The sequence below is a fragment of the Gobius niger genome (assembly GCF_951799975.1).
Source record: "Gobius niger genome assembly, chromosome: 1".
In the NCBI taxonomy this organism is placed as follows: Eukaryota; Metazoa; Chordata; class Actinopteri; order Gobiiformes; family Gobiidae; genus Gobius; species Gobius niger.
Genome location: NC_136852.1, coordinates 38,769,681 through 38,795,929, shown reverse-complemented (window position 1 = coordinate 38,795,929; position 26,249 = coordinate 38,769,681). Strand labels below are relative to the sequence as shown.

Sequence of the window (26,249 nt, the reverse complement as noted above, 5' to 3'; positions counted from 1 at the left end):
CATTCCTCCTCTGCCTCTGAGCCGTGGCGGCGCTGACGCTCCTGATCACAGAAGGGCAGCTGTGCTGTCCCCGTGTTTCCCCTGTTTGAGAAGATGGTACAGCCCATCTCTGTGAGACACGGGAGTAAAGTAAACTGTAAATTCAATAACTTTATGAACGAGCCAGCGCAACATGACTGGATTATAAAGGGGAAAGGAAACGAGAGGGCCGTCGAGGCGAGACTGTCAGCGCTGCGCGTGTGGAGAGCGTCCGGACAAAGTCTGCGGTAAGAAGTCAGTCACTTTAACGTTCTGTTTGTCGCGCTATAAAATAATCTGAAAATGAGCTGTATTATTCAGACTAAGTCAGGGCTGAGTGTAGACCAGGGCCAGAGCAGTGTGAGCTCCAGCTCGTCTCCATGGAGATGTGTCTAAAGGCAGTAGAATTTGAGATTTAAACAGGTTAGTTTCACATCCAAATCCATTCTTTTATTACACACTACAGTAATAGCATTTTCTGTGTTCGAGCTGGTCATTAGGAGTTTTGTTTGGCCACAACAATATAGTCCAAAATGTTACGCAGTGTGGCTTTAAGATTGAATATAAAACCGCGATGACTTGTTCATAGATATGCTTATGAAAACATTTAAACATTATGATACAAAACAAGCAGCACCTCCCTCTCTCTTGGTACAGCTGTGTTGTTTTTGCCTTTTCCTCTGAGCTGCATGTGTGGTTTCTGTGTTCCACATTGTTTTACTGGATGCTTTTGTACGTCTTTGTCGTGTTTTTGTGGAGGTTCAGTGGATTTTTTTTTTTTTTACAGCAGAGAGTCCATAACGGTCCTGAATGAAGGAGCTTTTGAAAAGTAAACAAACTTATGAGCTAAAGAGACCTACACATTTCTTCATCCCAAGCACTGAAGAGGCACCAAGAGCCCCCCCACACCTGCAGCACAGGGGAGGCGTCACAAGAGGAGCTGCCGGAAACAAGGAAGGGACAAACGAGGAGGTATCCGGGCAAGACTCACAGCTACGCCACACATGGCTTCTGTTGTTCTGGCTAATGGACGTTCGCGTTCGTTTTCCCAGACGATGGTGAAAGACCGTTGTGGAGCGGAGGGAGCTGCGCAGGTGGAAGAGGAAGGAGGAGGAGCGGATCAGTGCAGGACACCACGCTCTGAAACAGGGACAAACCCAGGAGGCGCTGCACCGTTTCAGAGGATCAGAGGAGACTGAAGGCAGTACCCCCGACCTCCAAAAACATGCTGGTCAGGTCGGCCCACAGTGGCGGCTCAGGACTAACACTTGAACAAATACAAGAAACGCTTAGCTCCTGCGTAAAAGCCATTAACCTGGATGATGCAAATTACCTCCTTCTTAACCCGGACAAAACCGAGGTTATTATATTAGGCCCTCAAAAACTGAGAGAGTCTTTATCTCAACAGATCATCTCCCTGGATAATATTAGCATATCAACGAGCACAACAGTAAAAAACCTGGGAGTTCTGTTTGACCAAGACCTCTCTTTTAAAACACATATAAACCAGGCTTGTAAAATAGCGTTCTTTCACCTGCGCAACATTGCTAAAATACGAAATATCCTAACTAAGAGCGATGCAGAAAAACGTATTCACGCATTTGTCTCTTCAAGGCTGGATTACTGCAACAGCCTGTTGGCAGCGTGCCCTAAAAGCTCCCTGAAAAGTCTTCAATTAGTTCAAAACGCAGCTGCTAGATTGTTAACCCGGACAAAGAGAAGAGAACACATCACACCTGTGCTAAAGTCTCTCCATTGGCTTCCTGTTGAGTTTAGAATAAAATTTAAAATCCTGCTCCTCACATTTAAATCCATAAAGGGTTTAGCTCCGCTCTATCTCCAAGACGCTGTCATTCCATATCAGCCAACCAGAGCTCTCCGCTCTCAAAAGTCAGGGCAACTAGTGATTCCTCGAGTCTCCAAAATCACTATAGGAGGCAGAGCCTTTAGCTCCAAGCTCCGGTTTTATGGAATAAACTCCCAGCCCACGTTAAAGAAGCAGACACAGTCCCTATATTTAAGACTAGGCTCAAAACATACCTCTGAGAATGAGCTTATAATCAGGTCAGTTTGGTAAAGCTCTGACCCACAGCCTGAAGTAAAGCTCTGACCCACAGCCTGAAGTAAAGCTCTGACCCTCAGCCTGAAGTAAAGCTCTGACCCACAGCCTGAAGTAAAGCTCTAACCCACAGCCTGAAGTAAAGCTCTGACCCACAGCCTGAAGTAAAGCTCTAACCCACAGCCTGAAGTAAAGCTCTGACCCACAGCCTGAAGTAAAGCTCTGACCCACAGCCTGAAGTAAAGCTCTGACCCTCAGCCTGAAGTAAAGCTCTGACCCTCATCCTGAAGTAAAGCTCTGACCCTCAGCCTGAAGTAAAGCTCTGACCCACAGCCTGATGACCCTCAGCCTGAAGTAAAGCTCTGACCCTGAAGTAAAGCTCTAACCCACAGCCTGAAGTAAAGCTCTGACCCACAGCCTGAAGTAAAGCTCTAACCCACAGCCTGAAGTAAAGCTCTAACCCACAGCCTGAAGTAAAGCTCTGACCCTGAAGTAAAGCTCTGACCCACAGCCTGAAGTAAAGCTCTGACCCTGAAGTAAAGCTCTAACCCACAGCCTGAAGTAAAGCTCTGACCCTGAAGTAAAGCTCTAACCCACAGCCTGAAGTAAAGCTCTAACCCACAGCCTGAAGTAAAGCTCTGACCCACAGCCTGAAGTAAAGCTCTGACCCTCAGCCTGAAGTTAAGCTGCCTCAGGAGGAACACTGCTGTGGGAAGTACGGTCCACTGAGCGCTATCCTCTTCTTCTTACTGCAGACTTTGTCTTATCATGATACAATACTTAATTTATCTGTAGTCTGTTCATCACTATTCACATGGTGTCTCCTGTCTCCTGTCCGCGCTTTTATTGTGAAGGCTCAGACCGGAAGCGGCCGTGTTGCAGCTCGTGCCCTGACTGTAGCATCACTCCGCTCCTGTCCTGTCCCCGCACACGGGCCTCCTCCTGCGGTGACAGCTCCAGGACCCTCTCCAGGACCTGCCCCCTGAGCTCTGCCCGGGCCCCGGCGCCTCGTCATGGGCTAAACTCTCTCCCCTGTCCCCCTCGGATCTCCCTGGAGCTCTGTGACCGACAGCGGCGCGTCGACATGGGCTTCCTGCACCAGCTGCACCTGCTGCTGTGGAAGAACACGGCCCTGAAGCGGAGGGGCCCGGTGAGTGCGCACTTCCACACGGGGGGGGGGGGACTGGGGGAGGATCATCTGGATTTAGCCACAGTCTCTGGCTCGTGTCGGGGAAACTGCGGCTGCCGCAGTGATGGAGCTGAAACAGGTTGTAAACAACTGAGTGGAGCCGCAGAGAAAGCACCAAATAACTCACAGTTTGGGACTTTATTTTTGATTCTGAACATAAAAGGCTCCATGTTTTTATGATGAGCATGAAGAGAGTCACGTGACCTGCAGGTGAAACGGGGACATTACATAGAGGCAGGGGCGTAGCACCAAATTCTGGGCCCTGGGTACAAACTATCTTGGTGGACCCCCACCCCCCCCATATGAAATTCACTTTTCATATTCTATGTTCTTTGACCACATAACAGTGGTTTCAGTCATTATTGTTTGTGCAAAATTCTGTGTAGCAACCATTGTATTTTAGCCCGGTTGTGTTCAGTTCTTATAGGATCAATTATGAGGAAACTTAGAAACTACAATACATAACGCTTTATGCAGCATTTTTGAGGGCCCCTACCCTGCTCTGGGCCCTGGGTACTCAGTACCCTTTACCCCCCCAGTCCGACGCCCCTGCATAGAGGTGTCCATGGGACATTTATAAATACAAGGGGAATGTGCTTTTCTGTATTTTGTGTTGTCATAAAATACACAGAGGTGAAATATTTACTCAAGTACAAGTAAAACGTAGTGGCCCAAATAAATACTCAAGTAAACAGTGATGGGTAAGTTTAAAATGTAAAAATGTAATATGTTTGTATTACATAATACTATGATACGTAGTAATGTAGCTGAGTTACACTACAGTAAATGAGTAAATCTGACTCGGTTCAGAGTGTGTTTGGTCCCGCTCTTCTCAGAGTAACTGAGTCGACTCGTCAGAGTTACTTCAGGTTAGACAATCAGAAACCATGAGTGACAGTAACATGAATGTGTTTCCAGTATAGTGCTCTTCAGTCTGTCACAAACCGACAGCTGAACAAGGAAGTCGTGCTAGTTTTGCATGAGAGAGAACGTCAGGGACTTTATCAGCAAACACAATTCAGATGTTAATGTTTAGAGGTCTGTTAATGACTCTTAATAGTGAGGGGAACAAAAACATCTCCTGTATTACTTTAAAAAGCAACATGTGTGTAGTTGTTACAGCGTCATGTGTGAGTCAGGGAGGACCAGGACTGATGTGGACACATCCACGTTACAGCAGCTGAGGATCAGTTTCTCCAAATGAAAACTGTGGATACCACAGTCCTGTCCACGTGTGCTATGGTCCACCAACACTTACACACATACAATTGTAGAGTTTAAAAAACAAGTTTCTTTCTTTTAACTCTGACAGTTATTAACAATGACTTGAATTTCAGTGTTTCATTTGTACTTCCTGCTGAAGTGCTATAAGTATGTTGGTCAAACGACACATTTTCCTGCTTTTCTTCACCTGTCGGTCTGTGACAGACTGAAGGGCATCGAGGCCTCAGCGTCTTTACTGAAAATAAACAACATATCCTGTTTAACGTCCTGTCACTCATGGTGTAACTCTGAAGAGTTAACTCAGTTACTCTGAGAAGAGTCTGAACAGAGTATAACTTACTCTACAACATTTACTTTCAGTTACTTTTGTCAAAATATAAACTGAAAATAGTAATAATGCATGCTTATGTAAGTAAGCTTTTGGTTGATGGACTTTAATTTTTCACATGTACATTTTATATTGTTTTGACCTATTCTCTTGTACAGCACAAATAAACTTTACTTACCGTAATGCAAAAGTAATGATTTCCTCCCCATTCTCTCGTGTTTCGTTGTGACGACGTAACTGCAGATCTTATTCACCAGTGGAAAACTTGATTTGGTGCATCTTATATTGGTTTGAGTTTGACATTTTTTTGTCCAAATATTTAAAGGCACACTGCATAACATTTTGGACTATACTGTTGCCATCAGTACAAAACATGCTCCTAATGACCAGCTCGCCACAGAAAATGTTATTACTGCAGTGGGTAATCAAAGAATGGATTTGGATGAGAACCTAACCTGTTAAAATCTCAAATCTACTGCCTTTAGTCACATCTCCATGGAGACAAGCCGGAGATATATATATATATATATATATATATATATATATATATATATATATATATATATATATATTATATATTTTTTTTTTGTACCTCATTGTAATATGTTACCCCCAACACTGAGAGTAAAAGTCCAGGAGAAAGTGTTACTTGAGTACTGGGAGTAAAATGCTCATTTATGTTTCAGTCATGACAACAACCATGAGAAACAAAACATTAAAAAGTGCCACGAAACACAAACTATAGATATTTTAGGTCGATTTAAAGGTTCCAAATGAATTTGAGTGTCCGCCTGTAAAGTGTGGAGTCTGATGGAGCGACTTAAGTGCAGATGTTGTTAAAGAGTGGAATAAAACGGCCCTAAACTTTAGTCCCTTTGTCTGCACATGCGCCCTGTGTATATTTCTCCTGTCTTTAGCCGCTGTTGTCTCCCACAAAGGAAATGATGACCATATTTGGATTACAGAGGGTTGTCGGGGGGATTCCGTGTGTCATGTGGATACCAAATAGTATTTGTGATTGGATACGATATGCGTGGGAAACGCAGCCATGATGGAGTGATTTCAGTCAGTCAATACGTTTTTAATAAACATCGTAAAGTATTAGGGCTGGTTTTGACGTTTTGGAGAAAAGAAAACTAGACACAAATAGGGCTGTGTACAATTAAACGAAACCAGTCTGGTATCGGAAACAAAAGTTTAGGTTCTCCTGGGATTGGAAAGTATTAAATCGAAAGTCCAGGAAAGTGTCCCTGGACAAAAAAGAAGTGACTTGTTTCTACTAAAAAAAACATTGCTTTTTATTTTCTCCCTCTTTTTTTGCCCAGTATTTTGCTTAATTGTGTTTTCACACATTTCTTGCCATTGGAGATGAACCTGAAATTGTAAATGTGCAGATCTTCCACACATTATTGTTCTGTTTTCTGGTTCTAGACGACGATGTTTTAGTATAGGTAACGGCATCGTGAACCAAGTATTGTTAAAGGTCCTATATCATGCAAAATCGACTTTTTGGAGCTTTTAGCCATGTTGTTATGCTATTTCCTTATCAAAAACACCCCCAGAGTGGTTTGCGGCTTCATTCACGCAGCTCTCAGTAATCCTCCTGAATCCTGCTCTCTGAGCAGCTGCTCCTCCCTCTCCTGGTGAACGACTGAGTGTTCAGTTGTGTCGTAACAACGGAACGGAAGTGCTCGATGTCTGTAATGTAACGTCTTAATTCTATGCTTACGGCCTGATTTTAATTTGTAAAACAGCTTTTTCATTATTTCTGTCGTAAGAGAGAAACAAAGAGTAAAAAATGAAAAAAAAAAAAAAAAGGATGTGCCCGAAGTGCTTCCAGGTCAGCTGAGGCCAAAACAAACACATCGCGTCTGAACAGATCAGTCATGTTTGCGCTGCAGCTGAAGATGGAGCTCGTTACCTACTCTGGACACACCTGTTCTTTATTCTTACCTAACGATAATGTCACGGACGGAGAAAGAGAAGCGCGTTTGGCTACGAGGACGAGGAGTTTATATTCAACCCTTTTCAGGAAGAGGCCACTCAGCTGTTTTTTTCTCCGGGATTCAGCGACTATCAGCCAAAATGGTGTTTTTCTGTGATTGTCACTGATGGATGTTTGGTGAACCTTCGCCAGAATCAAAGTGGATTAACTTTTATAACCAACGCGAGTCCCATAATGTAAACAGCGATGGACCAGAGCGGTGAGTCAATCCAAACGCGTGTTAGCTTGTGTGTTAGCATATTAGCATGTGTGTTAGCCATTTATGAAGCTGTGTTGCAGATGTCAACTCCGTATAACTGCATCGTGAAGTAACTTCACTTATTGCTGTTTATTTATATTACGGTAAAGTTATATGTGCGGAGAGAGGGGGCGGAGTTAACTGAATCGAAGCGTTGTGTCTTCCGGGTTTGAAAAATACCTCCAGAAAACACTTATATTTATCACAAAAATGAGTGCTCCATAATGGTAGAGGTACAATATATCATATAAATGCCTATACTTAACTTTGGAATGGCTAAAATAGCATGATACAGATCCTTTAAAGTACTGGTATCATAAAAAAATCTATCAGTACTCAGCCCCACTCACAAATCTCTGAGCTTTCTTCCTTTCATTACTTCAGTGCTCACGACCATGTCCATGGTTTGGAGCACAAGTTCACAAAACAAAACAGAACAAAGAACATTTTAGCAAATGGGATTTCAACAAAGGAAGAACTTTTTTTTCCAAAAGTTTGCACATTACTTTTTGACTTTCATTTTGCATCAGTAGAATAACTGATTGCATAAAATGTAGGCAAATGTTTTCTCTATAAATGATATGGTAAATGGTCTCCACTTAGATAAGGCTTTTCTACCTTCACCATGCCTGGTTTTTTCATTGTGTTTCGTACAAGGGTCTGGACCGTCACAATTCAGCTCCGTTATCACGGGGTGAACTCCTTTGAAACCATTGGATCTGATTTTCTCTAGCGTTTGGTCGTGACGTATGTAATGCGCCCGAGTGAGTGAAGCAGCTGTTATAACTCTATCATAGCTCTATCATAGCTCTATCATAGCTCTATCATAACTCTATCATAGCTCTATCATGACTCTATCATAGCTCTATCATGACTCTATCATAACTCTATCATAGCTCTATCATAATTCTATCATAACTCTATCATAACTCTATCATAGCTCTATCATGACTCTATCATAACTCTATCATGACTCTATCATAACTCTATCATAGCTCTATCATAACTCTATCATAGCTCTATCATGACTCTATCATAACTCTATCATGACTCCATCATAGCTCTATCATAGCTCTATCATAATTCTATCATAACTCTATCATAACTCTATCATAGCTCTATCATGACTCTATCATAACTCTATCATGACTCTATCATAACTCTATCATGACTCCATCATAGCTCTATCATAGCTCTATCATAATTCTATCATAACTCTATCATAACTCTATCATAACTCTATCATGACTCCATCATAGCTCTATCATAGCTCTATCATAATTCTATCATAACTCTATCATAACTCTATCATAGCTCTATCATGACTCCATCATAGCTCTATCATAACTCTATCATAACTCTATCATAACTCTATCATAACTCTATCATGACTCCATCATAGCTCCATCATAGCTCTATCATAGCTCTATCATAACTCTATCATGACTCCATCATAGCTCTATCATAGCTCTATCATAGCTCCATCATAGCTCTATCATAACTCTATCATAGCTCTATCATAGCTCTATCATAGCTCTATCATAATTCTATCATAACTCTATCATAACTCTATCATAACTCTATCATAACTCTATCATAGCTCTATCATAGCTCTATCATAATTCTATCATAACTCAATCATAGCTCTATCATAGCTCTATCATAGCTCTATCATAGCTCTATCATAACTCTATCATAACTCTATCATAGCTCTATCATAATTCTATCATAACTCAATCATAGCTCTATCATAGCTCTATCATAGCTCTATCATAGCTCTATCATAGCTCTATCATAGCTCTATCATAGCTCTATTATAGGTCTATCATAACTCTATTATAGCTCTATCATAACTCTATTATAGCTCTATCATAGCTCTATCATGACTCTATCATAGCTCTATCATAGCTCTATCATAGCTCTATCATAACTCTATTATAGGTCTATCATAACTCTATTATAGCTCTATCATAACTCTATTATAGCTCTATCATAGCTCTATCATGACTCTATCATAGCTCTATCATAGCTCTATCATAGCTCTATCATAACTCTATCATAGCTCTATCATAGCTCTATCATAGCTCTATCATAGCTCTATCATAGCTCTATCATAGCTCTATCATAACTCTATCATAGCTCTATCATAGCTCTATCATAGCTCTATCATAGCTCTATCATAGCTCTATCATAACTCTATTATAGGTCTATCATAACTCTATTATAGCTCTATCATAACTCTATTATAGCTCTATCATAGCTCTATCATGACTCTATCATAGCTCTATCATAGCTCTATCATAGCTCTATCATAACTATCATAATTCTATCATAATTCTATCATAACTCAATCATTGCTCTATCATAGCTCTATTATAGGTCTATCATAACTCTATTATAGCTCTATCATAACTCTATTATAGCTCTATCATAACTCTATTATAGCTCTATCATAGCTCTATCATGACTCTATCATAGCTCTATCATAACTCTATCATAGCTCTATCATAACTATCATAACTCTATCATAATTCTATCATAACTCAATCATTGCTCTATCATAGCTCTATCATAACTCTATCAGAATTCTATCATAACTCTATCATAGCTCTATCATAGCGCTATCATAGCTCTATCATAATTCTATCATGACTATCATGACTCCATCATAGCTCTATCATGACTCTATCATAATTCTATCATAACTCTATCATAACTCTATCATAACTCTATCATAGCTCTATCATGACTCTATCATCCCTCTATCATGACTCTATCATAGCTCTAATATCACTCTATCATGACTCTATCATGACTCTATCATGACTCTATCATGACTCTATCATAACTCTATCATAGCTCTATCATAGCTCTATCGTAACTCTGTCATAATTCTATCATAACGCTATCATAACTCTATCATAACTCTATCATAACTCTATCATAATTCTATCATAACGCTATCATAACTCTATCATAGCTCTATCATAACTCTATCATGACTCTATCATGACTCTATCATAGCTCTATCATAACTCTGTCATAGCTCTATCATCACTCTATCATGACTCTATCATAGCTCTATCGTAACTCTGTCATAATTCTATCATAACGCTATCGTAACTCTATCATAATTCTATCATGACTCTATCATAACTCTATCATAGCTCTATCATCACTCTATCATGACTCTATCATAGCTCTATCATGACTCTATCATGACTCTATCATAGCTCTATCATAACTCTGTCATAGCTCTATCATGACTCTATCATAATTCTATCATAGCTCTATCATGACTCTATCATCACTCTATCATAGCTCTATCATGACTCTATCATAATTCTATCATAGCTCTATCATGACTCTATCATCACTCTATCATAGCTCTATCATGACTCTATCATAATTCTATCATAGCTCTATCATGACTCTATCATCACTCTATCACGACTCTATCATCACTCTATCATAGCTCTATCATAACTACCATGACTCTATCTTGACTTTATCATAATTCTATCATAGCTCTATCATGACTCTATCATCACTCTATCATAGCTCTATCATGACTACCATGACTCTATCTTGACTTTATCATAACTATCATAAATCTTGGGGTCATTCCTTAAACAATCCAAGGCAACCAGCAAATCCGGCGTAAATGCTTCACGTCACCTACAAGCCCCGCCTCCCCCGCTCGCTGAATGGTAGGTTGATATTCAACCGATGTAACGCGGCCACTGAGATCAGACCCAGACGTACATGTAGGGAAATGATAATTGACCGGAGTTTACGGATGGTTCAGGCCAGGCTAGACTTCATCAGGCCCAAAGCGCTTTAGCCACTCACCCATTCACTCTCATTCAGACACCCGTACGCAAAAGCAGCTGATGGTAAATGAAACGCTCCAAAATATTGATAATCAAGAGGCCTACCCACGGGTTTTACGGCACGCAAAAAGAACATTTCTCCAACCAGGAAATGATAAAGAGTTGTTTTTAACACAACAAATATGATATTTTTCTGCATGAGGAAAATTAAAGAATCTGTCAGTAACCAACGATAACTTTATAGCCAATACAATCCAAGATCACATTTACAAAATAACAGATCAGGATCTGAGCTTTAAGTGGTGTTTTTTCCCCCCTGATTCACTGCAGTCGATGATCCTGTGGGAAAACGCTGAGGTCAGCCGTTAATCCCCTCGAACTGTTCATCAATGTGTTTATCTAAAACCCACATACGGACAGCGGCCGCTCGTAAGGAGGAAGTACTGCACGCTTAGTCATTCACAAATATTGACATACATATCCACCTGAGATAACGCTCTAATCCAAATATGATCATTTCCTTTCTGACAGACACCTTACGACAGAGTGGAGACATATACAGAGGCCCTATGTGCAGCTGTTACAGAACTTAAGGGCTGGTTTAGTATAGCTCCTACAGGCTCCAGACTTACTTCCCAGCTGGATTTGCTGAATCTTATCCATCCATCCATCTTCTTCCACTTGTCCGTTTCCGGGTCGTCACATTGCACCAGCCCCTATGGCTCCTCCTGCAGGTGGTGGGTCCACAGAAGGACGGCCTCACGATTAACCGGGCCTGTTGGTCTCTCATAAGGGGCTTCTGAACCGCTCTTTGTCTGACCCGTCACCTCGGCCCTGTTTGCCATGGGAGACCCGACCAGGGACACGAAGCCCCCGACAATAGAGCTCCCAGGATCATTCTTGTGCTCAAGCCCCTCCACCACGTTAAGGCGGCGGTTCCAGGAGGGGACAAATAAGCATCAGTTTCATCCCTGATTATTTTTTGACCTGCCACATTGACCTCATGGCTGGTTCCTCTCCGGTTCCTCAGTTCTTCGTGTCCATCTTGTTTAACCCACGCTGAACATAGTGGCTGTTTCTGGTTGTGGTTTGGTCTCAGTAATGAAAGTTTAACGTGTGGCGAGCGTCTGAGTGAAACCGAAGACTGGGCTGAGACTCTGAACTGCCCCGGCAAACGGTGGCAGAGTGGTTAGCCTCTCAACTCTCATTCAGAAGGTTCTGGGTTCAGTTTGACCTTTGTTATTATAGAATCTCTTTTCCATAATGACACGTTGAGATCAGGCACACGACTCCCAACTGGCTCAGTGGCAGAGCGTGACTAAGACCTGCTAATACTGTTAACCAGTGGTTCCCAAAGCGGGGGTCGCAAGTCCTTGGGTGGGGGGTCACCAGAGGATTTCAAGATGAAATAAAAAATGTAGTATATTTTTGAGTGTAAAGAGCAGATAATTTGTGAAATCCTTTCAAATGTCTGTTAAAGAGGGGGTATTATGCTTTTTTCAGCAACATAGCACCAGTCTATAGCACACTACAATGATGACGAAACCTTCTGTTGGTCTGTAAATGCAGTAAATTAGAATAACTGCCTTGTATAAAATTGCTCTTTCAAAATGGCGGTAGCAAATGACTTGAAATAGGCCCCTGTCTCTTTAAGAACCTCTGACCCTTTCAGACACGCCCCCTCCACACGCTGTCTGTGGCATCACAACACTCTGCTCGTCTCCACAGTATTGAAACTACGATCGGTGCATTTTATTTTTTATTGTTGGAAAGGAGCTACTGTTTATCACTTTGTGAACAATGGCCACACAGGATATTATTTGGAGACGAACCTTCCACACCGGACGCTTGGAAGGGGCTCTTGCCTTAAAAATAACTGCTGTTTGGAGGCTATCTCTTTGCATCTGCCATGCCCTATGGATCTCTAACTATACCCCCATGGACGACACCAGGATCTGCAGGAGCCCATACGGTTCAAAGACTGACATTATCTGTGCAGGTGGACAGTGGTTTTTCGAGGTTACCCCGTTAGCTTGTTATAATCGACTACAGCTCATTGTTGATGAAAAGTCTGTAATAAACCACAAATGTAAAAGCCAGGCTCATTGTGTGATCATCGTAAAGGCTGCTTCGAGTAGTTGCTGCTTTATTGACGTTATTTGTGCATAATATGCTGCCTGTTTTCAATGAATGTTGTGAAGGTGAAGGTTGTTAGCTTGTCGCGGCTAATAGTGCCTTAGCTCCGGGAGAAACCACTCAGCTACGACTCACTGTAGATGAAATGTGAGCAATAAACTACGAAATCAACAAGCCAGGCTCCGTGTGTGATCGACATAAAGGCTGCTTCAAGCAGTTGCCTGTTTTAGTGACGTTTTCAATGCATAATATGCTGCTTGTATTCAGTGAATTTTCCCGTTAGCTTGTCGCGGCTAGCTTGTTAGCTCCGGGAGAAAACCACTCGGCTATGACCCATTGTAGATGAAATGTGAGCAATAAACTTCCAAATCAACAAGCCAGGCTCCGTGTGTGATCATTGTTAAACGGTTCTTTATGTGTGTGGTGGTTTTATTGACTTTATGTGTGCATATTTCTCGTTTTCACGTGATGACTCGAGGTTTAGCTTAGCATTAGCTTTCTCCGGAGGCTCTGTGCATCATCAAGGCCCAGCGCAGAGCCAGACACTGAAATAAGTGTTCTTGTCACCGGTTTTAATCCTGGGTGTTTCGGTAACAGAAACACTGATGTGTGTCTTTGTAAAAGTTTCAGAACTGCTGTAACTCCGGTTCACAACACATGAAGCTAATCCTCCATGATGACTCTGTTTACATCTTAGGGCTAGACACTGCGGGAGGGGGTTCTGCTGAGGAGCAGTGGTTGGTTACTCGGCTGGTGACGAAAGGTCGGAGGCGTATCCTGGAGGTCGAGGGCGTTTCCTGAAGGAATCAGGCGTTTTATCCCTAAAATGGCCGCCATCAGAGTTTCTACAGATTACTCGAAAATACGTGAATGTGCTAAGGCAACACTTCAGGCATGTTTTTAATGAGGGAATTACTTAATAACATGATGTAAAGCTTGAAAAAGTCCATTTTGCATAATACCCCCCCTTTAAAGGAATAGTTCACCGTTTTTCCACACTGAGATATGTTCTTACCTGAGCTGAGACGAGTTGATGTGTACCTGTCTGGGCTTTGTGCGTGTGCTCAGTCGCGCAAAACGACCAAAGATGTTGTTAGCATTTGGCCTCTCCCAGTGTATTCCTATAGCTCCAAACGGGGTGAAGTTGGAAGCGACCAAGCTCTTCCACGGTACTTCCAAAAGATCAGAGAGGTACGTATCAACTCGTCTAAGCTCAGGTAAGAACATATCACAGTCTGGAGAAACGGTGGCCTGTTCCTTTAAAATACATATGAACTTGTTTTTGAAATCTTTTCTATTCTGCCCTAAAGTAGCACACGAGGAAATAACTTGATGTTACGGGGGTTCCCGAGTTGTTTACATGTCCTAGGGCTGTGCAATTAATCGAAATTCGATTACGATTTCGATTATTACACTGAACGATTGCATAATTAGCATAATCTATTTTTTTCCTTTTTTTTTCCATTTTTTTTTTTTTTTTCCTTTTTTTGCAAAGCAGACTTGCGTTGTTTCACGGCGCTGAGATTATTTTCCCTTCACATTTCACGTGCCATGGCTCAGGTTTTGCCTGACATAAAAACAAACAGCGCTGTGTGATGATGTCGTCAGGCCGCGCTGCTCAGTTTGCTTGCGCAGGTGTGAGGGCTGGCCAGCAGGGGGCAGGTGTGAAACAGAGACCTCTCCTTAATCGAGGCAAACTTGAAATTACTTTTATGACGGTTCAGAAAACAGAAAATATTCAGCATAGTTTTTTTTATTAATAAATATATAAATAAAATAAGACAACAAATAATTGTTTGAATAATCGTGATTTCAATTATGACATAAACAAAATAATCGTGATTGTTTTTTTTTTTCAATAATCGAGCAGCCCTAACATGTCCATCAAAGAAAGGTTGGGAACCCCTGCTGTAAACAACTTGAATATGTGGGATTTGGCTCCCTCCTCCTGGGCGGGGCTTGGGTCTGATATAGAGCGCTCTGGATTGGTTCCAGTGTCTCATTCTGACCACAAGAGCTAAGAAGAAGCTTCTGCGCATATAAGCGAAACGTCCCTGACTCTCTTAGCAGCCAATGATAAGTGGAGCTCCAGCCATGACGTCACCTCAACAAAACAACGCTAGTTTAAACGAACGCAAGCTGACCCATATCCTAACCCTAAGGATAGTGGAGTTTCCAAAACGTGATCAGGGAAAACATGACAATATGGAATGCCGTCTACGCAAACTATGCGACGGGAGAGTTCTGAAGGCTCCGTATGAAAACAGAATGAGGCAGTTTTCCGTAAACAGTGCAGTGTCGTCTGCAGCTGGGTATTGTGTCCTCATCTGAACAGCGTCCTCTTTGTCTCTCAGTGTCGAGTGTCGTCGGCGCTGGACCTGCTTCAATAAAGGCCTTTGTTCAGAGAGTCAGGCTTTGTTAGGCCTGGGTTCAGTCAGCCTGAGCCTCCAGTCAACGCCAACTGGGCCCGTCATGATAAGCATGTTCGAAGTTCGATAGATTGAGGGACGAAAATATTGCAATCAATGATATTATTGAAGACCTTTTAATGCCACAGAAACAAGGGCCTGGCACCGTTTAACCTCTTAACTCCCGCCTGAACTGAGAGCATTTTCTCCAGTTCAGCTTTACCCAAATCCTGTAGGCCAGTGTAACGCCTCATTTGAAAGCTAGGATCTACAAAACTCATCTAAATGGATCTTTTTCCTCACGTCATCAGATTTTTTTCCAGATTTTTTTTGGGGGGGGTATTCAACTCATTTTGTAGCATTTTTTTCATTTTTTTGGTCATTTTTTTGTCATTTTTTGTCATTTTTTGTCATTTTTTTGGTATTTTTTTGTCCTTTTTGGTCAATTTTTTTTGTCATATTTTTGTCTTTTTATGTCATTTTTTTGGTCATTTTTTGTCCTTTTGTTGTCACGTTTTTCGTCATTTTTTCGTAATTTTTTGTCATTTTTTGTCATTTTTTCGTCACTTTTTCGTCAAAGTTTTTTCCCTTTTTTTGTCACATCTTCATTGTTTTCATTCCAGTTCTGTCGCTATTTTCACACCTTTTTTCCAGAAGCTTTTGGATTAGGGTAAAGCCAAACTGGAGAAAATGTGCTCGGTTCAGGTGGGAGTTAAGGGGTTAATGATACCAGGATGGTATTGAAAAAATGAAAGTGGGGCACTTGGTTGCATTTCTTACCAGTGCTCTCCTTGTTCGGTCTGTTAATTTAGGTGGACGGCCGTGTCTTGGTAAGTTTGCGGTGGTGCTTTACTCTTTCCATTTCTGAATGATGGATTTCACAGTTGCTCTGTGAGATGTTTAAATCTTGGGAAATCTTTGTATAACTTAACTTCTCCACAGCTTTATCCCTGACCTCTCTGGTGCTCCTTGGCCTTCATGATGTTGTTTAGTGACCACAGCTCTGAGGCCCTCACAAAACAGCCTATTTAAAGTTAGCTACTTACTTTGATGTGTTTTATTTTTTTATGCTTTTATCATTGTAGCTCATGTAAGGTGACCTTGGGTGTTTTGAAAGGCGCCGACAAATAAAATGTATTATTATTATTATTATTATTAATTACAGGCGGCCTCTATTTAATGGTTAGGCCAAGGTGTGAACATTCTGGAGTCATTAGGAATGTTATAAAGGCAAATTAACCCCTTAACTCCCACCTGAACTGAGCACATTTTCTCCAGTTTGGCTTTAACCCAGTCCAAAAGCTTCTGGAAAAAAGCTGTGAAAAGAGCAACAAAACTGAGACGAAAAACAATGATGGAAATGTGACCAAAAAGTGAGAAAACATTGACAAAAAAGTGCGGAAAAATTTATGAAGAAGTGGCAAAAATGTCACAAGAAATTGACAAAAAATGGTCGAAAAAATGACAAAAAATTGACAAAAAACAAAACAAAAAAATGACAAAAATGTGACAAAAAAATTACAAAAAATTGTTAAAAATTTGGCAAAAAAAATGACAGAAATGTGACAAAAAATGACAAAAATGTGACAAAATGTGACAAAATGTGACAAAAAATGACAAAAATGTGATAAAAATGTGATAAAAAAAATTGAAAAATCTGATGACGTGGGGAAAAAGATCCTCTCTGTTCAGGCGGGAGTTAAGAGATTAACGCCCTCAGAAAATGCTGTATGAATACTTGTGCACGCCCCACTTTTCACTTTTCTATTTTTTGAAAAATAACAGAATCGTGTATCATTTTGCTTTCACTTCACACTTGTCTGTTGCTTGTGTGTGAACGTTCAGTAAAAAAATTCTAAATAAAAATCTTTGTTTTTGGTTGTAAACATGACAAAATGAAGGTGTTTTAGTACTTTCGAGAGGCACTGTATGTGAAACCTTTACTATAATAATAAATATGTAATTATAGACTATTTGAAAGATGTCAGACACCACAGAACACACAAAGGGAGAGTAGGATTCCTCAGACTTTTGTGAATCGCTCATAAAACCCCAACAAGGCACACAGTTAAGCACTGTCCAAGGCACTAGAGGAGACATTGTTGGAAAAAAGCACAAAGCTGTGAATCCGAGTATGTATAAGACGGATGACCTCTGGCTTTAAGTCAGTAAAATAGCTCAATGTGAGACCAATCTGTAGCTAAATAGAACAAGGCTAAAATGCGAAAAAATCTGTCTCTAAATGTCCGTGTCTGTTCCAGTGGGTGTTGGCGTTCGAGATCTTCATCCCCCTGGTGCTGTTCTTCATCCTCCTCGGCCTCCGACAGAAGAAACCAGCCATCGCCGTCAAGGAAGGTACAAAACATCACGGAAATACTGACAGTACTGATGAGACTTGGGACTCCCTCGTGGCCGTTATGTACAGCATGGTTGGCATGCCGGGCACTGCAACCGTCCTGGAGTTTACCTATTTTGTGTCACATCACAAAAAACTATACATCAAATGAATATATCAAATATTAAAGATGGGGTATTATACTTTTTTCAATCCCATAGCACCAGTTTATATCACACTACAATGATGAGCAAACCTTCTGTTGGTCTGTAAATGCAGTAAATTAGAATAACTGCCTTGTATAAAATGTCTCTCTCAAAATGGCTGTAGTGAATGTCTTGAAATAGGCCTCTGTCTCTTTAAGAACCTCTGAGCCTTTCCGACACGCCCCCTCCACACGCTGTCTGTGGCATCAGTGGGGAGGGGGTTCTGCTGAGGAGCAGTGGTTGGTTACTCGGCTGGTGACGAAAGCTCGGAGGCGTCTCCAGGAGGTGGGGGCGTTCCTAGGAGGACTCAGGCAAACCTATCCCTAAAATGGCCGCCATCAGAGTTTTTACAGATTACTCAAAAATACTGTACATGAATGTGCCAAGGCAACACTTCAGGCATGATTTTAATGAGGGAGTGACAGAATAACATGATGTAAAGCTTGAAAAAGTCGATTTTGCACAACTTTAAAGGCTTGAACTCAACAACATTTGGAGGGTTTCTCACACATTTCTTGACATTGGAGATGTATCGTGTAATAATATTGTAAATTTACTGATCGTTAAAGTACTGGTACCGGATTCTTTTTATTTTGCCATAAACAGCCGTATGTCAAAATAAAACCATACATATAAACCTGACTTATGATAGGCATTCTTTACACATTAAATCCTTTATTTTTATATGAAATAACAAAATGACCAGAAACTTGCAGTATATCTGTTTTCTCACATTAATGTCAGTAATCTACAGCTAAAGTTTGGCATTGATATCACTTTAGCAAAGCACCTGATCTAATAGCGCCAACTCCAGTCCAGTTTCCTGTAAATGAGTTTTGTGATTTTTGTTTTTTCCTGTACATTTTCTTTAATTTTCTGTTTTGTCTTTTGTCTGCGCATGTGTTTGTGTCGTGGCCGGAGCAGTGTGTAAGTCCCCCCCTGTCAGACTGCAGTACCCTAATACTTCAGCACAGTACCTTTCCAGTCCTGTGTGGCGTGCCTAACCCTCTGCCTCAGACTTACTGACTCCTCTGCGTGGCGCTAACGTTCCCAAATACATTTACGCTCAGGCCCCGGGGGGACGCCAACATGGATTCATTCATCCAACTGATTGTGTCGAATGTTGAGTCGAGCTGTGCAAACACGAGAGAGAGCTGGGACATAGACGTGAGTGTAAATGGGCCAGAACTGTCGGAATCTTTGCGGGACAGAGGAATCACAGTCACAGTCAAAACCGAGTAGAAACAGAGGAAAAGAGAAAAGCCGAGCTCAGCATTTCTCTTTTCCGGAGGATCACTCCCACAAAGCAGCTGTTTGTTTGTCAGTATCACTCAGTCACTCATTTAAATCACTTTTTTATTAGGGCATTTATCACAATAACGATGTATTTTGCGATATAATTGACACTTCAAAATCACAGCCTTTAGCCGACGGGGAAAATTCATTTAACCTCTTAACTCCCACCTGAACGGATCCCATTTTCTCCAGTTTGGCTTTACTCGAATCAAAAAGCTTCTTGGGAAAAAAGCACCAAAACAGCCACAAAAAATGAGAAGAAAACAAGGATGTAAACGCAACAAAAAAGAGACAAAAACTCAACCAAAAAGTGACAAAAATTCAACAAAAATGTGACAAAAACTCAACCAAAAAGGGACAAAAAATCAAACAAAATGTGACAAAAACTCAACCAAAATGTGACAAAAACTCAACCAAAAAGTGACAAAAATTCAACATAAATGTGACAAAAACTCAACCAAAAAGGGACAAAAACTCAACCAAAAAGTGACAAAAATTCAACATAAATGTGACAAAAACTCAACCAAAAAGGGACAAAAAATCAAACAAAATGTGACAAAAACTCAACCAAAATGTGACAAAAACTCAACCAAAAAGTGACAAAAATTCAACATAAATGTGACAAAAATTCAACAAAAATTCAACAAAAACTCAACCAAAAAGTGACAAAAATTCAACAAAAATTAAACCAAAATGTGACAAAAATTCAACAAAAATGTGACAAAAATTCAACAAAAATGTGACAAAAATTCAACAAAAATGTGACAAAAACTCAACCAAAATGTGACAAAAACTCAACCAAAAAGTGACAAAAATTCAACATAAATGTGACAAAAATTCAACAAAAATTCAACAAAAACTCAACCAAAAAGTGACAAAAATTCAACAAAAATTAAACCAAAATGTGACAAAAATTCAACAAAAATGTGACAAAAATTCAACAAAAATGTGACAAAAATTCAACAAAAATGTGACAAAAACTCAACCAAAAAGTGACAAAAACTCAACCAAAAAGTGACAAAAACTCAACCAAAAAGTGACAAAAACTCAACCAAAAAGTGACAAAAACTCAACCAAAAAGTGACAAAAATTCAACAAAAAAGTGACAAAAATTCAACAAAAAAATGACAAAAAATCAACAAAAATATGACAAAAACTCAATAGAAATGTGACAAAAAAAAAACATAAAAAAGGTGACACAACACAGCAACAACGCAAGGAAAAAGATCACTTTTGTGGGTCTTGGTAAAAGGTTAAAGCTATTATTTATTCATCTAATTTCACCTAAATCTGTGGGTCTACCTCTATCTGGGAGATAATGATAGATAAGATAAAATGTTGGTCTATCACTGCCGCACCTTCCATCGTAGTCAGAGATAGACTTTTAGGTAATAATGCATTTGTGACATATACTGTAATTGGCAGCCACATGCCTAAAACTTGTTGTGGTTTTCAAAGCATCCATTATTTCCCCTGTTTCTCCTCTGCACGTCCCACCATCTGCCGAAGAAGTGTAATGCTCACACAGAAGGAAAAGAGAGACAGGGAGGAGTAGATGAGCTCGCCCTCAGACCAGGTCCTTCCCTGCTTAGCTGGCTTAGCTGACCGGGTCGAGCAGAGCAAAGGTGGTATTGCTGGGTTGCAGGTTCTAGAATGTGATGATGTCATCGGGCCCAGCGGGGGGCAGGAGCCTGTTTTTCCTATTAACAGCATTACACTTTCACAAGTCGTAGCTCAAAAGAAAATATATGAATTAGAAAAATTATCATTAATATCAGTCACTGGCTCCATGATCTCTCTGTATAAGACCAAAAATTTCCTCAAAGACAAAATAATTTTTCCTCCATACAATAGCATTGGCCTTTAGAATGCTGTGATGTCACCTGCAACCCAGCAATAGATACAGACGGCATCTCGTCATAGAAGGGGGCGTGGCTTCGCCGAGGGGGAAAATAGAATCTTTAGAGAAACACAATTTTCCACTCTTTTTTGCCATTTTCTGGTGGAATATGAACTTATTTATCCCATACAAATAAAGTCAAGTGTAAATCGGGCCCATTTGGATATTTTCTCACAGCAGATTGTTCAGTAGACGTAAAAAAACGGCAGTTGTAGCAAGCGCTAGCTAACGTTAGCATTAGCCCGATGCTAACATGTAGCATCAAGTTAGCCTTCTCCGTTATTCATGTATTTATGGGCTGTTGAACCACTTTGCTCCTCCCCATGTCTTTGTATCATTATTTAGTAGAAACTATGTTCATATTTCAGCATTTGTTACAGTAGTTTTTGAATAATTAGAGAAAATATAATTTTTTTCAAAATTGTCCCTCTTAACTGTTTTCAAAAATGACCATATATTGGCGATTCCAGAGATGCCGTCTGTATCTATGGCCACAATTATACTGGTATATGATGTGGCCCAGCCCCACTATTTATCATATTGGCTCATGGCGTTCATAATAAATAAATAGGCTAATGCTAACGTATACACAGCAGCTTCTACACTCACCAAAAACATTATTGCAGACAAAGAATGACCTCTGCAGTGCTTCCTCTACCCATTAAAGCAGAGTCAGAACTCTGGTAGAATCAGTCCAACAGCTGTATTCGTAGCTAAAGCACGTCCTTCTGTTTATAGATATTAAGACACAACTTCCGGTCCAAACAACTCGACTCAACATTGACCTAGTACGTATTTCGAAAATGAAGAACTGCAGTCAAAAAAAAGTTGCAGTTTGAGTTGCCTGATTTCGTAACGTTAACTGTGAATATGTCAGCTTTGATTTTATTTAGGGTTACTGGTCGATGAAATGAAAGTTCTTTGTATAATCTCAAGTCTTCCAGTTTTCTTTTGTCAAAAAAAGGTGTTCGAGCAACCATCTATACTGGGTTGCTCTTCAGTTAACGTTGAAACAAAACATCCATGTTGGTTTTCCTCAGGGCCCAACAGACCTCCCGTGTTTGGGATTCAACCTTTGACTCCATTTGTAAATACATTGATAACATTCCATTTAAAAGTGAAGGAGTCTCCTGTTCATCTCCGCACACTTTAGGGGGCGCTGTTTCAGGATCTCTCTGGTGACAATGATAAAGAATATACTCCGGATGTCCAGTTCATGATTCCTATTGCTGTTAGCATAAGCCTGTTCAATGATTTTTTTTTTCTTTTTTCGATAAGCTTTAGCTTGTTCAATGTATTTTTCCTAAAGCTGTTAGCATTAGCCTGTTCAATATATTTTTCCTATAGCAGTTAGCATTAGCCTGTTCAACGCATTTCCTATAGCTGTTGGCATTAGCCTGTTCAATGTATTTTTCCCATTAGCATTAGCCTGTTCAGTATATTTTTCCTATAGCTCTTAGCATTAGCCTATTCTATGTATTTTTCCCATTAGCATTAGCCTGTTCAGTATATTTTTCCTATACCTGTTAGCATTAGCCTGTTCTATGTATTTTTTCCCATTAGCATTAGCCTGTTCTATATATTTTTCCCATTAGCATTAGCCTGTTCAATATATTTTCCTATAGCTGTTAGCATTAGCCTGTTCTATATATTTTTCCCATCAGCATTAGCCTGTTCAATATATTTTCCTATAGCTGTTAGCATTAGCCTGTTCTATGTATTTTTCCCATTAGCATTAGCCTGTTCAATATATTTTTCCTATAGCTGTTAGCATTAGCCTGTTCTATGTATTTTTTCCCATTAGCATTAGGCTGTTCAGTATATTTTTCCTATAGCTGTTAGCATTAGCCTGTTCTATGTATTTTTCCCATTAGCATTAGGCTGTTCAATATATTTTTCCTATAGCTGTTAGCACTAGCCTGTTCTATGTATTTTTCCTTAAGCTGTTAGCATTGGCCTGTTCAATGTATCCTAGCATTAGCCTCACACATTGCAAATTCTGATCGGACCAGATGTTTTCAGCTGTTGTTCAAATTTAGGTTCTGTCAGAGCCTTGGTAAAAATCACTAATGATTGTGAGCTAAATGCGAAATCACATTCAGTGGCCACTAAACCACAGAAATGATCAAAATGTCATAAATAAGTGTCATACCTCGTCATGCTGTACTATAGGGCCTGGAAACATTTATATGTATGGGGAGAAAACAGGCTGGGGTCATTTCTATCCATCCCTAGTTTAAAGCCGGGCCCATGAACAGGAGACTCCTCTGACGCCTGTCATCTTCTATTGTGGTTTGGTTAACTCTTCTCTTCTTCTTCTCTCGGCGTCAGCGTTCTACAGCGCCGCCCCTCTGACCTCCGCTGGTATCATCCCGGTCATGCAGTCACTTTGCCCTGATGGACAGAGGGATGAGTTCGGGTTCCTCCAGTACAACAACTCCACGTGGGTACTCCGATTTGTTTTTGTCCAATCTGAAAAGGCAGTGATCTGTTGCTTCATATCATTCACAGAGAGGACGTTAATGCTTTTAAACTGAGCTGAACTCACTGTGATCATCACATCAGTCACATGAATGTGAAACCAAGACTTTTGTTTATAATGCCATCACAGCTACAGCTTTTATTCTGTCCCTTTTATTTTGTTATTAAATCAAATATCTCAGATGATGGAGTTTTCTACATTGTGTGAGAGAAATATCCACGATTCATTCAGCAGCTAATCTACTGCTGTTACTGCTAACATTAATGTCCATTTGAAGCATAGTTTTGGGACGCAGAAAAAAAAACATTTAAGCCTAATTCTGAGCCCATTTAACCAGGTTGAATATTTCCTTTAATAATAAGCCACCTTCACAGAGGAGATGAACTAGCCTGGCACGCCAGACTATTCTCCTTTGTTTATTCTAAATTGTGTTTATTCTAAACTGGAAACTATATAAAGTGAGTATGGCTGGCCAGATGAGAGATTTACAGCTTAAGAACTGACTTTGTAATTGTACATTGGCAGTGAACTGACATGTTTGTGAGCAACACTGACCATATGATCATATGACACTGGTCTGAAATATTTTACACCAAGAATGAGAAAAGATCAGAGAAAATGTATCTCTGACATTGAGTTAAAAGGGTTTCTTTCACTCAGAAAGGGGCAGGGAACGTCCATGTCGGTATTCAGCAGCGTTTTCCCTGTTTTCCCGTGTCCCAGGGTGACGCAGTTGCTGGAGAAGATCCGAGCCGTGGTGGAGCAGAACCATCTGTTCTCCTCAGACCGACCGACCTTAGGCGCCGAGCTGCAGAACCTCCAGGAACATCTGCAGAACCTTAGCTCCACCCACCTGCCAGAGGACCACGGCCTCAATGCCAGCACCGGTAACCACGCCCCTAATGCCAGCTCAGGCAACCACGCCCCTAATGTCAGCACAGGTAGCCACACCCCCAACATCAGCTCAGGTAACCACACCCCCAACATCAGTTCAGGCAACTACGCCCATACTGTTGGCACAGGTAACTCCGCCCCCAACATCAGCTCAGGTAACTATACCCCTAATGTCAGCACAGGTAACCACGCCCCCAACATCAGCTCAGGTAACTCCACCCCCAACATCAGCACAGGTAACTACACCCCAACATCAGCTTAGGTAACTCCACCCCTAACGTCAGCACAGGTAGCCACACCCCAACATCAGCTCAGCTCAGGTAACTACACCCCCAACATCAGCACAGGTAACTCCACCCCCAACATCAGCTTAGGTAACTCCACCCCTAATGTCAGCACAGGTAGCCACACCCCCAACATCAGCTCAGGTAACCACACCCCCAACATCAGCTCAGGTAACTACACCCCCAACATCAGCACAGGTAACTCCACCCCCAACATCAGCTTAGGTAACTCCACCCCTAATGTCAGCTCAGGTAACCACACCCCCAACATCAGCTCAGGTAACTACACCCCCAACATCAGCACAGGTAACTCCACCCGCAACATCAGCTTAGGTAACTCCACCCGCAACATCAGCACAGGTAACTCCACCCCTAATGTCAGCACAGGTAACCACGCCCTCAACATCAGCACAGGTTGCCACGCCTCCAACATCAGCTCAGGTAACCACAGCCCCGCCCCCAGTCACAGCCCCGGTCACAGGTGTGTCTTGTGTCGCAGGCGTGTCACTGTCGGAGCTGCTGAAGAACCAGAGCTCGTTCCAGACGTTCCTGATGAAAAACCTGTCTCTGAGCGAGTCGTCGGCCGACTTCCTACTGCACTCCGCCCTCAGCCCCTCACAGATCCACCGTCTGATCTTCGGGACATCCCAGACAGAAGACGCCCCACAACAGCGCAGCCCCAGGACAATCAAACCCCCAACCTCCCAACTCCAGCACCTGCAGGTCAGAAGGGTTCACTTCACCACATAAACCACTTCCACTGGGCATTAACACTGCAGGTGGACATGGAAAAATACATTCAGAGATACTGTATTATACATGAAGAAAAATGTTTTGCAAATAATTTTATGTTTTCATCATATAAAAATAGTTTTTATGCATGGAAAATTCCAAAGTTGTCTTTGCTCTGAGGGCTTTTGTTATGTTTAGTTTTTGATTAAACTATTAGTGAAAACAATTGGATTTTGAAAAAATCCTGTGAAAAAATCTTTCCAAATGTATTTGAGTCAGAGCATGTAAAGTGTGGACTCTATAGGAACGTCTAAAGTGGAGATGTTGTTTAAGAGTGGAATGAAAACCTAATTTGGAAAAAACAGCCTTAAAGTTTAGTAACTTTGTCCGCACATGCGCCCTGTGTATATTTCTCCTGTCTTTAGCCACTGTTGTCTCCCACAAAGGAATTAACCATATTTGGATTACAGAGGGTTGTAAGGGGGGATTCCGTGCATCACGTTGATACCAAACATGTTCGTATTTGTGGATTGATATGCGTTGGAAACACGGCCAGGTTGGAGTAATTTCAGACAAAATCCCATCTGATGAAAATGAGCATCGTAAAGACAAGAGAGTTTGATCTGATATCTAGTTGAAGAATATTACATTCATATGTCATCCGGGACTGTTCCTGCTGATC

General features: G+C 41.0%; 1 protein-coding gene across 1 annotated transcript in view; it reads left to right on the top strand.

Annotated features, from left to right (window-relative positions):
• Window positions 1–2,967: 2,967 nt before the first annotated feature.
• Window positions 2,968–26,249, top strand: part of abca2 (ATP-binding cassette, sub-family A (ABC1), member 2) — an 83,058-nt gene continuing 59,776 nt past the window's right edge. Inside the window, exons 1-5 of the mRNA XM_079566644.1 lie at window positions 2,968–3,227; window positions 17,700–17,793; window positions 23,507–23,618; window positions 24,381–24,544; window positions 25,335–25,558. Of these exons, the coding sequence (XP_079422770.1) occupies window positions 3,162–3,227; window positions 17,700–17,793; window positions 23,507–23,618; window positions 24,381–24,544; window positions 25,335–25,558 (660 nt within the window). The 5' untranslated portion in view covers window positions 2,968–3,161. The remainder of the gene's footprint in view (window positions 3,228–17,699; window positions 17,794–23,506; window positions 23,619–24,380; window positions 24,545–25,334; window positions 25,559–26,249) is intronic.